Source organism: Oryctolagus cuniculus, chromosome 3 (genome assembly GCF_964237555.1).
Source record: "Oryctolagus cuniculus chromosome 3, mOryCun1.1, whole genome shotgun sequence".
In the NCBI taxonomy this organism is placed as follows: Eukaryota; Metazoa; Chordata; class Mammalia; order Lagomorpha; family Leporidae; genus Oryctolagus; species Oryctolagus cuniculus.
In genome coordinates, this window is record NC_091434.1 from 168,021,715 (window position 1) to 168,036,456 (window position 14,742).

Below are 14,742 nucleotides of genomic sequence, written 5' to 3' on the forward strand. Positions count from 1 at the left end.
TCTCTGCTGTGGCACTGGTTAATCCTCTGCCTGCAGCACCGGCATCCCATGTGGGTGCCAGTTCTCCCAGCTGCTCCTCTTCCGATCCAGCTCTCTGCTATGGCTTGGGAAAGCAGTAGAAGATGGCTCAAGTGGTTGGGCCCCTGTACCCACATGGGAGACCCAGAAGAAGCTCCTGCCTCCTGGCTTCAGATCACCCAGCTCTAGGTGTTGCAGCCATTTGGGGAGTGAACCAGTGGATGGAAGATCTCTCTCTGACTCTCCCTCTCTCTGTCTGTAACTCTGCCTCTCAAGTAAATAAATAAATCTTAAAGAAGAAGAAGAAGTGTAAAATGGACAGTTGGTAGGAGAAACATTATGGAGGTTCCTCAAAAAATTTAAAGTATAGCTACCCTATGATCCAAGGCTCCCACTCCTGGGTATATATTCAGAAGAATTGAAAATAGGATCTCAAAGTGGTATATGCAGCATTATTCACTATAGCAGAGAGATAGAAGCGACTTACAGTGCTCACCGATAAATGGATAAAGAAAATGAGAGTAAGCGCGTATGTATATGCAAGAGAATCTCATTGGCCTTAAAATACAAGGAGGTCCTGACATGCACTGCCACACGGGTGAGCCTGGGGGGCGCTGTGCCAAGTGAAACCAGCTTACAAAAGACAACTACTCCATGCAGCCACGCATGCCTGAAGAGGTCAGACCAACGGGAGCAGGAAGCGGAATGTGGCTCCAGGATGAACTGGTGTTCAGTGGGTGTGGAGTCTCCGCTGTGCAGAAGGAGAGAGGGCCTGCGGATCCGTCGCACAACAGCCACATATATACTTACAAATGGCTAAGATGGCGGATTTTATGTTACACATTTCTCATCATAAAAATTGTATCTATAGTGCCATCAAAAATGTCAAGTACCTAGGACTACATCCAATTAAAGATGTGCATTGATTTACATGTAAAACATTGATGAGAGAAAACTCAAGACAGTGTTCTGAGGCCTACTGTAGGGTTATGGTAATAAAGTCAGCATGGTGCTAGTGCAGGGAGAGACAGGCCAGTGAATGGGATGGAACAGGGAATCTGGAGGCGGATCTTCACTGTACAGCCATGGGATTTACATCAAAGACTCCACCCTAACTCACTGGTCTTTGCAGTAAATGGTATTGGAGCAGCTGGTACCCATGGGTGGGGTGGGGGGGTTAGTTTCATCCCCTATATCTCGCCATACACAAGTATTAATTTTAGCTGGATCACAGACATATATGAAAACAGAAAGAACAACTTCCTGATCTTGGGTCATGCAAACATTTCATACACAATGCACAAAAATGCTAGCCATTAAAGGAGAGGGCAATAAATTACACTCAACTGCACCAAAGCTAGAGTTCTGGTTTATCAACAAGCATCATTTAGACAGTAGACCGCAAGCCGTGTGCTGCAAGAATGTAGTAATATATCTGATTAGGGGTCCGATTTTTTAAATACGGCGAATCAGTTAGGCAAGGTCCTTTACAGAAGAGGATGTCCAGGGGCTGGCACTGTAGTGTAGCAGGTAAACCTGCCACCTGCAGTGCCAGCATCCCATGTGGCCACCAGTTCAAGTCCCGGCTGCTCCACTTCCGATCCCGCTCTCTGCTATGGCCTGGGAAAGCAGTGGAAGATGGCCCAAGTCCTTGGCCCCTGCACCCACATGGGATACTGGAAGAAAGCTCCTGGCTCCTGGCTTCAGATTGGCATAGCTCCAGCTATTGTGGCCGATTGGGGAGTGAACCAGCAGATGGAAGCTCGTGCGCGCGCTCTCTCTCTCTCTCTGCTTAACTCTTTTAAGTAAAATAAAATATTTTTTTTTTAAAAAAGAGATGTCCAGATGGCCAGTGATCCTATGGACAGAACCTCAGCCTCATTCTGCAGAGAAGAGCATGAATTACGACCACACTGACACGCCGTTGTGCAGCCGCCAGAATGGCCGACGTGCCAAGTCCCGAGCAGCCAAGTGCTGCAAACGGGAAGCAGCCCGGCTCTCGTATGTTGCTGATGGAGGTGTATATGTGCTGCATCACTTGGCAAAACGTGCACGAGTGCTTTCAGCCGAAATACGTGCCTCCTTGTGACAGGTATCTCCCCTGTTAGGTATTTACCTGAAGCAAGCGAGCAATGTGTGCACAGAGCGAGCGGCACGGGCTGTGCCCAGCAGTGACAGAGCTCGGCCCCACGGCACAGAGAGCGCGCACGAAGGAGAAAGCCAGCACACCCCGTTTGGCTCCACGTGTACGTGATTCATGCTTGTGATGGAGATCAGAAGGGTTGTTAGCACAGCAGAGTGCGGGTGAGAAAAGGCACAGCTGGGGTCAGGTTCCGGAACCTTCTGTAGACAACGCAACCTCAGGTTCCTTAGTTCGCATGGCATAGTTTGTGCATGTAACCCACACGATCCTGCTGTAGACTTGAGTCATCTCCGGGTTCCTGACAGTGCCGACTGCAGTGCACACGCCACGTGAGTGGCCGTGGTGCCGTGTTCTGAAAGGGTAATGACAAGAAAGAAGGCCTGTGTGGAGTGTAGGTGTGAGTTGTGTCTCAGGTATTTTTGGTTTGTGCTCAGTTGAATTCTCAGATAGGGAACCTGAAGTGCAGAGAGCCGACGCCTTTACTAGACGGGGGCCGGAGGGCACTGCTGGAGGCGATGGACCCGGGTGCTTTACGTGGGCTAAGATCCCGAGGCCTGCGCACTTTACCATATGAGAAAGCGTACCTCAGTTTTACCAGACGAGAAGGAGACCTAGAGGTGAGGTAGGGCAACACATGACGTGTGTCCTTCCTGGTCATACGAACCATAACCTGTGTGCCAGGTTAGGATGGGGGTGCCGGCTGGAGAATCCGAACTCAGCGCCAACACCAGTGCTGGGGCAGAGCGCGTCCGGCCATGGAGATGCCCAGGCAGGTTTTCCCCTCGCACAGTCCTGGCATTCAAGTGCCGTTAGCCATGGGTTGCCAGTGGTCCAGAGAAGCCCCACCTGCTAGCCAGGGGCACCTTGGAGTCCAGGCTCACGCTGCACAGGATCAGCTGGTTTGTCCAGAGAAGCCCTGGGGTGCACAGAAGCCTGGGTGGTGCCCCATGACTTCTCCCTGGGGTTCTGGGCCAGAGCTACTTAGAGGGAGGCCCGTGGACAGTGCCTGTCGACAACGTGGTGCTGGCCCATGGTGGAAATCGTGCAGAAACTGAGTGAGCGTGAGCCTTTGGGAAACTCATAGTGATTTGAAGGAGTGGTTGCATGGCTACTGAATTTCCCATTATAAAATAAGGGCTTGCTGGGGCCCAGCGCCATGGTGAGCAGGTAAAGCCACCGCCTGCAGTGCCAGCATCCCATATGGGCACCGGTTCGAGTCCCAGCTGCTCCACTTCTGATTCAGCTCTCTGCTATGGCCTGGGAAAGCAGTGTAAGATGGTTCAAGTCCTTGGGCTTCTGCAGTCCTGTGGAAGACCTGGAAGAAGCGCCTGTCAGCTCAGCCCAGCCCCGGCCTTTGCAGCCATTTGGGGCATGAACCAGCAGATGGAAGGGCTTTCTCTCTCTGCCTGCCTTTTTTTTTTCTTTTTAAAGATTTATTTATTTGAAAAACAGAGTTAGAGAGATCTTTCATCTGCTGGTTCACTCAGATGGCCACAACAGCTGGAGCTATGCCGATCCGAAGCCAGGAGCCAGGAATTTATTCCAGGTCTCCCACGCGGTGCAGGGGCCCCAGTACTTGGGTCATCTTCTACTGCTTTCCCAGGCCATGGCAGAGAGCTGAATCGGAAGAGGAGCAGCTGGGACTAGAACCGGCGCCCATTATGGGATGCCAGCGCTTCAGGCCAGGGCTTTAACCCACTGCGCCACTGCGCCGGGCCCGATCTGCCTGCCTTTCAAATCTTTTTAAAAATGGGGGCATGCATGTTGCATATCTTTTATTCCCCCATAGTGTGTTACAGAAACACTGGACGGAACGATCTGGAAGTCTTGGGAAAGACAGGTGCATCCATTACCGCAGGTGGCTTCAGAGGCCCTGCCCGAAGCCTTGCAGAGAGCAAGTCCCGAAGGCACACACGGAGGAGCCCGGGCTGCGCTCCGGCGAGTCGGGGCTGCCGCCGCCCGCACTTGGCAATTTTTAGAGACATTGAGCAAAACAGCCTAATTGTAGTTGCCATGGTTACCAGCCACCACCGTAGAGAACACGAGCACGTCTTAAAAGGAAAAGCCAGGCACAGGCAGAAGTCAGAAAGGTGGGAGGAGAGGAGGCTGCTGGGGCCAGAGAGGGCGACCACCCCCTGTCTGCATAGCCACTAGTGGGTGCCCCTCACCCAGGGGCCCAGAGACGGGCAGCGTCGCGGTAGCTCCCCATGGAGATCACAGGGCAGGCCGGCCAGGGGCCTCAGCACAGCCCTGCCGGGGTCCCGCTCTCTGGCCCCGCCCCAGTGGCAGCCTCAGGGATTTCACCGCCTGTCTCCCCCACATGCAACGCACTTCCCGTGGGCCTCCACCCAGACAAAGCTGGCGCTCAGAGAAAGATGGCGGGACGGTTTCTGTAGCAGCCCCGTGGGCAAGGGCAGGGTGAGGGTTTCTCCCGGAAGCCTCCATCTCCCTGTGGTCCACGGGGGTCAGTGCCGCACAGCCTCCAGCAGCCGCATGTGACCTTTCATTCGTTCGCTCCTTCATTCATTCTCTACTCAATGAACACGTATGCATGGGGCCAGAGAACACACAGCCCAACCAGATCAAGTCCTTGCCATTATTGGAGCTTGTATTCTGGTGGGAGAGACAGATCTCAAATGCAGAAACGGACGCGGTCGTGTAGGAGACTGGCCTACAGGGGGCGCTGTGGTGAGGCTTGACATCACCCACTGCCCAGGCCAGGGCCTTGTGCATTTGAGGGGATCTGAAGGGCAGAGAGGGGCCTGGGGCCCTACAAGCGCTTGTCAGCCGAATGACCTGGAGCCGCCGAGATCGGAGCGTGGTGAGTCCCTCCTGGTCTGGTCCGAAGTGTGGCCCTTCTTAACCACGCGCTTTTGGAGACCCCTGGGGTTTCCAGGTGCCCTCTCAGGACAGATGTCACTCTGCTGTCACGCAGCATAAGGGATGCAGCTGGTGACGGTGGCCAGGGGTCTGCCCAGGCCTCGGCCACTGGACGCCACTCTTACTACTTAGCCTCCTGAAGGAGCTACATTGCTTTATGAAAATATTTGGATTATGTGAACTAAGCAGCAGTCCCGCCTCAGAGTTATAGGCTCGTAAATCACTCTGAGGGGCTGGGGGCCGGGGGAGACTCGGCTGCGTGTTTACGACCTCTCCAGAAGCCCTTGATGGAATTACAGCCTCGTAACTCACAGGGCCCGCACGTGCCTGCAGCCTGGCCTGGGCAGGCCTGTCTGGTGCCAACCGGGAGAGCCTCAGACAGCCAGGATGCTGGGGATCTCCCGCCGGGTGACGGGGCTGGCACAGGGCTCTCAGGTGGCTGACAGAGAGCCACGGGGCCGGGGAAGAGCTCACAGCCCCGGGGAGACCCCTGAGCAAGGGAGCTGGCGTGGACCGTCCTCCCCATGCGGGGAGGCGTGCCCATGGGAGGAGGAGGGCGTCACTCCCAGCATGCCCACCCCGTCCAGGATGTAACACGGGCTTCCGGCAGAACAGGGGCCTCGAAGAGGTGTGTGCTTCACAGCGTGAGGCCCCGTGCCCAGAACCCGCCATCATTCCCAAGTCCTTTAGAGCAGACAGGTGAGGGGACAGGGCGTGGGGACGGACAGTGCTCACACACACACACAGACACACACACACAGCTGAGTGAGGGGCGGAGTTCTGAGCCCGTTCTTCCTAACACACACACACACACACACACACAGCTGAGGGGCGGAGCTCTGAGCCTGTCCTTCCCCTCTCTCTCTCTCTCTCTCTCTCTCTCTCTCTCACACACACACACACACACACACGGCTAGTGAGGGGCGGAGCGCTGAGTAGCACAGTCGTTAGGTCTGCAGGCTTTGGAGTCAGAAGCCTGGACTTGCATCCCCGCTGTGTCACCTCCATCCCCGGCGCCGCTCTTCCGTGGGAATGGGTCTAATAACGAGAAGCACGTGAGGCTGGGTGTAAGCACTGTGTGTGTGCGCGGCGCTGTTGCTGGTTCACCTTGGCCTCATCTCTGAGGGTCCTGGTGGCCCGCGGTCACAGGCCTTGGAAAGCAGTGTCACTGTCCCACCCACTACCGCGTTCTCATCTTTGCCCCCTCGAAGGACCTTTGCAGCATGTTTCTTTCCAGGGGACCAAGTTCTTGGTTTTTAGATCGATAGGTTACGACAGGCTCGGGTCATCGAGGTCTTTGCATTTAATGTCCGTTTGGCTTCATCATAGGCTTGTTTTTCGGTATCTGGTCCTGTGGCCCAGTGCTGCGGAGAACAGGGGGCATTTATCCTGTTATTTCACACTTGGCCTCATGTTCAGAAACAAAGAAATATTGAGGCCCGAGTCTTATAACTCCTCTGGATGGAGGAGACAGGACCTAGACGGTGCAATCACTGAGGGGAGATGGTCACGTGCGTACGGCTCTGACGGTCAGACAGCATGCTGAGTGGTGCGCTACAGGCACTCGGAGGCCACCATGCTGAGTGGTGCGCTACAGGCACTCGGAGGCCACCATCGCCCGGGGTAAGGTGCAGATGGTGCCGTGCACAGGGGAGCGCAGAGGGCGCCGGGTTGGTTTGGCAGCGCCGAGTCTCTCCCGAGAAGGCAGCACCCAGGGGCTCCCACCAGCACCCACGGCTTGGGCCGCTCTGCGTGCTTTGCTCGTGTCATGTGGGCCGTAACTTTCGAGGTGGGGCAGAAGCTGGATTTTTGTCATGAGTGATGGAAGGGAGGAGCAGACACAGCTACAGCTGTGACAGAAGTCACGGGACACTGGAGGGTGCAAGGAAGTTGAAAACTCTTACCAAGAAAGTGGTACGGAGTTAATAAAGGGTTTTAAAAGATTGCACACTGTGTCGTAGGCATTCCTTGCACCCCCCAACCAAGACTCACCTTCCTTTTTTTTTAAGATTTATTTGAAATGCAGAAATACAGGAAGGAGAGAGAGAGAGAGAGAGAGAGAGAGAGAGAGACAGACAGACAGACAGACAGACAGCGGGGCCCTGTGAGTTGACTCCCCGCAGTGAGAAGCTTACCAGCCTGCACCACTGCCTCAGAACACAGGGCACAGCCTTCAGTCAGGGCTTGTGTCTCAGCTGGCCCAGTTAGGTGGCCCGCCCCTGCCTGGCCGAGGCCCCCATTGCCCCCCACCTGCCCCGAGCCAGTCACATAAAGAAGGAGCCCGGATGTCAAACTCCATTTTTATTATTTTTTAATAAACTTTATTCTATATTACAAATAAGTTTTTTTTGTTCTGAACTGCAAAATAGGAATGCCTTATATTTACATACACAGGTATACAATTAATTATAACAAAGGTACAGAAGCTTGCCTTTACCAAGTTACAACTGGGCTCCAACTTAAATAGCATAGGGTTCTTTTTTTAAAAAAAACTTTTTTAAATCTGTTTTTAAGCTTACTCGGATACTCTTTAACAGCCAAACCAGAGGGCTCTGATAGGTGCCATCCAGCTGCCCCAGAGGCTTAGGGTAACACTGTTGTCTAAAGATTCGCTTTGCTCTGCTCTGACAAAGGTGGGGGCTTTATTTCCAAACAGAAGTGGGGTGGGGGGGCTGGGAGGGGCAGCGCATCCGAAACCACTGCCCTCCCTCCTTCCAGGGTCTCTCTCTGCCAAAGACCCTGCCTGCTGTCTCCCTTCTCTTCCCCTCCAGCCTTTGAGGCTTAATGCGGGGTCTCCGCCCAGGCCAGAGCCCCTGCTCCCCACCCCTCCGCTGTGGCTGCCTGGCTGCTGGTTGCCATGGCGACGTGGCCAGCCCCTGCGGGAGGAGGCGGCAGGTGGGTCCCCTCGCTAGCCTAACGGAGGAGGAGGGTGGCAGCGCCCAGGGCTTCTGCCGCCTCGGAGCAGCCAAGCCCGGGCAGGCGGCTGGGCACCCCCACTCAGACACACAGTCACGGTTTCCACACGGAAACAAGGTTCTTTGAGGTAAACTAGCGTTTCTTTGTGAAGGGAAGGGTGAGCAAGCCAACACGCCGCCAGTGAGAACCCGGGGAAGGAGAGGGAAGAGGGAAGGCAGCCGGAGAGCTGGCCCAGCCCTTCTTCCCTCGCTGACCTCCGACCCGGAAGCGCTCCTCAGCACTGCTCGGTCACCTGGCCGGATCCTGCAGTGGCCTTTGGGCTGCTCTTGCACCGTGTCCTCTGTTTTGAACTCTACTCTTGTAAGGGAGCCCTTCCCAAATGTGCTTGCCTTGTTAGGATCGAAGATACCAAGGAAAGTTCTACCCAGATAAAGAACCCGCGGGAAGAGGAGCGGTGTAGACCCGGCCTACTTGCTTTCGCATTCCCTGGGGAGGGGAACGTGGGTGCCTCCACGGCCAGTTTCCAGTGGGGTCCCCCAAGAGGCTGATGAGAAGTGGGTGGGGTTGGCAGCCTGGGGAGCCCCGACCCTGCCCCACCCACCCTCTGTCTCTGCCAATGCAAAAATATTCTATTAAGGAATTTGTCTTAGCTTTGCTTTCTGGTAGCCGCCAGTCCGTGGGAGGAGTGTAACTGGGACTCTGAGTATGCCATTTACAACGAAAAAAAATTCCATGTATGTTTTAAACTTGGATAGTCACCCTAATAAAAATGATTTTATTGAGGAGTCAGAACCCAGCAAGGTCTCCCCTGACGCTCTCGCGTTTGCTGCAGGGGTTGCGCTAGTGGGAGCATGGCGGGGCCCCAGGGCCTCCCTGGGAAGCTGCCCCTCCTGGGACGCAGCCACGCAAGCGGCGTGTCTGTGGGCAGGGGTGACCGTCCCTGCACGGCCCCCTCCACGGGGCTTCCTGACCCTGTGCACCAGCGGGGGTGGGGGGTGGGGGTGCTGGCCTGTTCCCTGGGGCTGGCCTCAACCTGCTGGAAGCCACAGGCAGACTTTGGCACATGCCCCTCAGCTTACAGAAACACCTGGGCTCTCCCCTCATCTCTTAAGATTCACAAACAAGCACATATCATCAAGTGGGAAGCCTGAGGCCAAATGCTAGGGCTCATCCTCCCAGTGCTGCCTTCCTGGGGGTTCAGGGGGGGGAGCTGGGCATGAACTGCCCCGGGATCTTCTCTGGGGGCCCAGAAGCTGCTGACAGCAGTGCCCTCAGCCTGAATGGGCTCACTGCTACCCAGCACTGCCCACCTGTCTAGACAGAGATGATGGGGTCCAGCTGCTCAGAGGAGTGGGTCTGGGCTGTCCACCTGCAGAGCGGGTGTGTCCCCACGCCTCTCTGCCTGTCCCACCTGCCCTGGCTCCCAGCGAGGCGTGGAAGATTGGTGACCAGCAGTCCTACTGGCCCTCAGTCTAAGTGTCTGTGTACCCTGTGAGTTCAAAAGCAGTGTCCTCTTAGTCCTGGGGAAGGAGAGAGATGGAAAGGACGCTCCGTTTAGACGGAGACTGAATCAGCATCATCCGGGCATCTGGAAACAGCGGTGGAGCCCTGCCTCTTGGAGGGGAGGTCACTGGGGACACCACTGCTGTGGCTTTCCAATGGGGGACCCGTAGGGCTTGCTGGATGAGGGGCTCCTGCCACTCAGAGGAGCAGCCCTGGGCAGAGTGGGACGGGGCGGGGGCAGTAGCGGGAGGCGGGACCTGCCAGCCGAGCAGCGCCTGCACCAAGTGGACACCTGGCACTGGGGCGGAGGCTGCAGGTGCAGGGGTCGGGCAGGGAGGGTGTGGCCAGAAGCCAGACAGACATGCGATGGGCGGAGAGCAGCAGGGCCATTGTGGGTGGGAAGGGTAGGGTCGCGGTCTCAGGACAGTACGGGGAGGCAGGCTGACCTTGGGCTGGGGGTGAGAGCTGGGCCCAAGAGGAGGCAGGCAGGGACCTTAGCCAGCAGTAACACCTCTTCTCCTGGGAGCAGCCCTGGGCAGACTGCCTCAAAGCTCAGACTTCTCTTCCCGAGGGAGCCCACTTCTGGGTTGGCGGGCCCTCCTGAGGCTGGCTCTTGCGCACGTCACCCAGGGTCGCAATGTCGTACCTTGGCCTTCGAGACACACGTTATCCTCCACCCCCAAGTTTAAAATCTTACTGAATGAAAAAGGCAAGAAAATATTTTCCTGAGGAAGCAATGGACATACTCGCCAACCTTGCCTGATTGCACTGCTGTATTAGGTAGGCATGTTGGGGTCTCTCCTGGGGGGAAGGATGGAGAACGGGCCCAGCCCACATGTGGCAAGCCTTGTGTCCCTGGAGAAAGGCCCAGCCCGCAGCTCTTGGCTTCTTCGACCCAGTCTCTTAAATCCAGGACCCCGCCAAGCTGCCCCTTCCACCTGTGCCAGCCAACTCCAGCCGTCAGATTCCCCACGTCCCCTAGCTCAGTGTTCCACCTGCATAGTGATCTAGTACCGGGTTGACCCTGTGGGCTCCAGGAGAGGAGGGTGCTGGGGTGAGGGGAGACGGCCTCTTTTGCTCTCTGTCCAGACCTTCAATGGATCTGTGGTCCTGCCAGTGGACTTCAACCCTGGGGCGAGGGTACCTCCATCCCACACGCCCAAGCCTGCCCAGCTCTCTTCTCCCCAGCAGCCTGCCCTGGGCCACTCTCGGGGTCTCTGGCCCTCCCAGAGGACGCGGAGGACCCCGAGGGTAGCAGGGCAGGAACACCTGGGGGAAAGGCCCGCTCTCAGATAACAGTGCCTATCTTTGCTTTGAGACGCTGCGTGCGGGCACCAGGAACGTGAATGGAAGAAATGGAACATGACAGCCAAAGATAGGAGCGCTGTGCCTGGCAAGGTGGGTTGTGGGCTCTAGGTGCACTGATTTCCCAGGCCCCTAGGAGGTCCCAGCAACTGGGGGCAACCCAGTGCCGGAGCAAACCCACCCCACCCACCAGCCTGACACCTGCCCCAAAGCCTGGCCCAGGGACGGGGAGCAGCCAGGACCGTGGTGCGCCGTCTCACCTCCTTCCTCTTGGTGCACTCTTCTCAGAGGTGTGTAAAGTTTTTCTTACAACGAGAACATGGGAACCAACGTCCTGTCCCGAGTACCGACAGAGTAACAACAGTCAACATCGTGAGTGAAAAACAAAAGCTCCCGTAAACCCATGAGAACAGTCTCGTTCTGCTTGTTCATTTGTTTCCTTTAACTGTGCAAAACTTAAAAAATAAATCAAAACACACGCACTCACACACATGCACGCTCGCTCACACACAGCTTCCATCCTGCAAATCTGTGTTAAATACGCTCGGGTCTCTCTCCTCCCCAACCCGCCACGCGCAGCAACCTTGCATCAGTCCCGCCACCCACAGACTCCCCTGGTGGCCTGCCAGGTCTCTGCTCTGGGGAGGAATCCCCGCCAGGCTGCTCCACCTGGCTTTTCGTTTGCCAAAGCCTTTGGTCGTCTGTCCGCCTGTCGAATGCATCTTCTGCCTCTCTTGTTTGCCAGGGGGCTTGTGCCCTTCACCGTTCTGTCCTCCACAGGTCACCGCCCTGACTTCCTGTAGACAGGGGACCTCTCCTCCTGCCCACCAGTGCTCAGCTTACAAAGCCCGTGGGGGAGATGCCGGAGGCTGCAGGATGACCCGCCAGGGAAGGGGATGGAAAAAACAGTTCAAAACCCTCTTGCCCAGGTCGAGAGATCTTTCGAGCTCTCTGCTTACTCCTGGGGCTCGCTCTCGCTCTCTCTCTCTCTCTCTCTCTCACACACACACACACGTGCACATGCACTCACACACATGCACACTTATTCATAGCCAGAGGAACCAGTACTCTTCAAAGTGCAGGATGCTGTGTAGGCTTTGTGGGAAGCAGCGAGGTCCCTTCCCACGTGGGGCTCCTTTGGAGTGGATGGCCGGAAGGACGTCCCGATCTTGGGGTGGGAAAACAAGACTGTGGGTTCCTGATCCTCAACAGCGCCTTGCCCGCCGCTGCTTGCCTCCCCGGGGGTGTACCCACAGCTGGAGACCAGAGCCGCCCAGAGAGATTCCTGCTTGTGGCCACGATGCACCCTCCCAGGCGGCATCTCAGGTTCCTTACAGGGGCCTGGGACCCCTCACCACACCACTGCTCGCCACAGCCCAGGCTCACCTGGTCCTCGGTTCTGAGCACACACTTGCCTCACTGGCGAAAACAGTCTATCCCCAGGTGGAAGGACAGATGGACGGGTGGGTGCCCGGCCAAGGCCACCTTCTGTCCCCTCCCACTTCCGGCCAGGTCCACCCCTCCCAGACACACCAGGCTGGGGCTGGGCCTGGCTGGCACGTTTTGGTCTGTCTCGGCGAGCCTGTGCTTGAGTACGTGTGTGTCAGTGACGACCGCTGTAGAGAGGAGGAGGAAGATCGACTACAGAGACCGCGCAGATGTTGAGGAAACACTTCCAAGGAGGTCTGGACGGCCCAGGGACAAGGTCGGCTGCATAGCAGCGGCACCAGGTTCTGCAGGGAACAGGGCCTGGGCTGGCCGCCCCAGCCTTCGGTGGGCTCCCAGGAAGGATGGCTGGAGGTAGAATCTCCTGGACGCACTGCCCTTCGCGGTCCACACTGACCCTGACCAAGGGTGCCGAAGGCCAAGGCGGGCGGAGGCGCTTCCTCGAGACAGCGCCCAAGGCTCTGGCAACGGACTGGACCCATGACTATGGTCGTGACTCACGTGCACTGGGGGATTCATGAAAAACAGCAAGGTCTGCTTCCAGGGTAGACGCAGCGCGCTCTCGCTTTCTCCCTCTCTGTCAGACCCGAAGGTCAGCAGTGTCTCCTGCTGGCATGCCCCCGCCATTCCTTCTGCCAGCTGCGCCCGGCAGGGGAGGAGGCCGGGCAGGCCGGTCCCTGCGGGCACTTGGAAGGGCTCCGTGGCGATCGCACGGGGACACGAGCACTCCCAAGGAGCGGCTGCAGCTCCTCCCACGTTCTCTGCTCCGGTCTGGGGGAGGTGTGGGTCTTCTGGCATCTGCAAAGCACCTAGACCACCAGCGGGCCCCTTGGAGAAGGAGCCACGGGGAGGGGCGCCAGGTGGTGTCTTCCCGGGGAGGCTCTTACCGAACTCCCCGCCTCTCCCCTAGGCCAAGGTCTGCACCCGGGGCTCCCGAAGTGGAAAAGGAGGCAGCAGCCCGGAAACAGCCTCTGTCCACGGCTCCTCCACGCTCGGGCCCCGCTGCTGATGGACAGCTGGCAGGACAGCCCTCCACTGGCATCTTCTGGACGGGTCCCCGAGCAGGGGCCCAGGCCAGCCCTGCGCTGACTCAGGGGCCGGGACCCGCTCCAATCATGTCGGTAGAGCAACTGAGAGACGAGAGATTCAGGAAGGAGGGAGAGACAGGAAGAGGCAGGGGGGGGAGGGAGAGGGAGAGGGGGGGAGGGAGAGAGGGGCAGCGCTGCCCAGGGGGTGCTGCTGATGCCAGTCGGACTTGCACTTGGTAAAGATGATGATCTAGACTGAGGCACGGCTTGGTGTGTCCCTCCCTCCAGGACGGCCCTGGAAGGTCGGTTCTCAGCTGTCGAAGCTCAGGAGGGCCATGACTTGCTCTAGTTTGTAGGCCAACTTCTGCTTGCCACACTGGTCATCGTGGTCCAAGGGTCCCAGGATCTGCAAGGCCAGGGACAGGGAGGTTACTGGTTATGCATACGTGTCTGGGTTCTTAGGGTGCACACACACACAGCCATGGTTGACAGGTCTGGAGGACACGTGCCCCTACAGAGGCACACAGGGCATTGCTGGGCGGGTAGGCAGCCTGAGCCATGTGGGTGGGAGATGTGGGAGGCGCCTGGCCATGGCACACAGCGGGTGGGCAACCATCTGGCAATGAGCAAGAATGCCATCACACACGGCACCGTGTCTGCCCAACATGTGTGTCTACTGCCCATGGAAGTCGCCTGTGCAAAGACACCATGGCTCCCTGCAGGTGAAACAGCAGGTAGCCTCATCTCCAGGGTCAGAGTGTATGTTTGTACTGGCCGGAAAGACGAGTGTCTACAGGGGCAGTTACCCCAGGACAGACTGCCTGTCTAGGGAACACAGCAACCCAAACCACACCCTCGTCTCTTCTTTTAACTTATTTATTTGGAAGAGTCACAGACAGAGAGGGAGAGACAGAGAGAGGTCTTCCATCCTCTGGTTCACTCCCCAAATGGCCACAATGGCTGGAACTGGGCTGATCCAAAGCCAGGAGCTTCTTCCGGGTCTCCCACATGAGTGCAGGGGCCCAGAGACTTGGGCCATCTTCTACTGCTTTCCTAGGCCATAGCAGAGAGCTGGATCAGAAGAGGAGCAGCTGGGACTGGAACCAGTGCCCCTCTGAGATGCCGACACTGCAGGCAGAGGCTTAGCCCATTACACCACGTGCTGGCCCCAAACCACATTCTCTTCTGTTCTTTGATCCGATTCAATTTGGTTCTACTTTAGTCTATCCTGCTCTGTTCTATTCTACATCAAACTCCACCAAACCCCATGGTTTGCCCATGAAAGTGGGGAGGTGCTTATTTAAACAAGATTAAATCATTGGTGGCATTGTGGCGAGATGGGTTGAGCTGGCATCTCATATAGGCACTAGTTCAAGTCCCAGCTGCTCCACTTCTGGTCCAGCTCCCTGCTGACGCACCTGGGAAGGCAGCAGAAGATGCCCCAAGTCCTTGAGCACCTGCACCCTTGTGGGAGACCTGGAAGAAACTCCTGGCTCCTGACTT

General features: G+C 57.0%; 1 protein-coding gene and 1 long non-coding RNA gene across 3 annotated transcripts in view; one reads left to right on the forward strand and one right to left on the reverse strand.

Moving 5' to 3' along the window:
• Positions 1-7,947: 7,947 nt before the first annotated feature.
• Positions 7,948-8,560, forward strand: LOC138849069 (uncharacterized). The gene is made up of 2 exons (XR_011387455.1): positions 7,948-8,084; positions 8,355-8,560. It is a non-coding gene; the product is annotated as an uncharacterized lncRNA (long non-coding RNA).
• A 4,839-nt stretch (positions 8,561-13,399) lies between these two features.
• The window catches only part of PLXNA4 (plexin A4), a 581,206-nt gene continuing 579,863 nt past the window's right edge, over positions 13,400-14,742 (reverse strand). For both annotated transcript variants that reach the window (XM_051848991.2, XM_051848990.2), the window contains exon 32: positions 13,400-13,645. In XM_051848991.2, the coding sequence (XP_051704951.1) occupies positions 13,550-13,645 (96 nt within the window). In that variant the 3' untranslated portion in view covers positions 13,400-13,549. The remainder of the gene's footprint in view (positions 13,646-14,742) is intronic.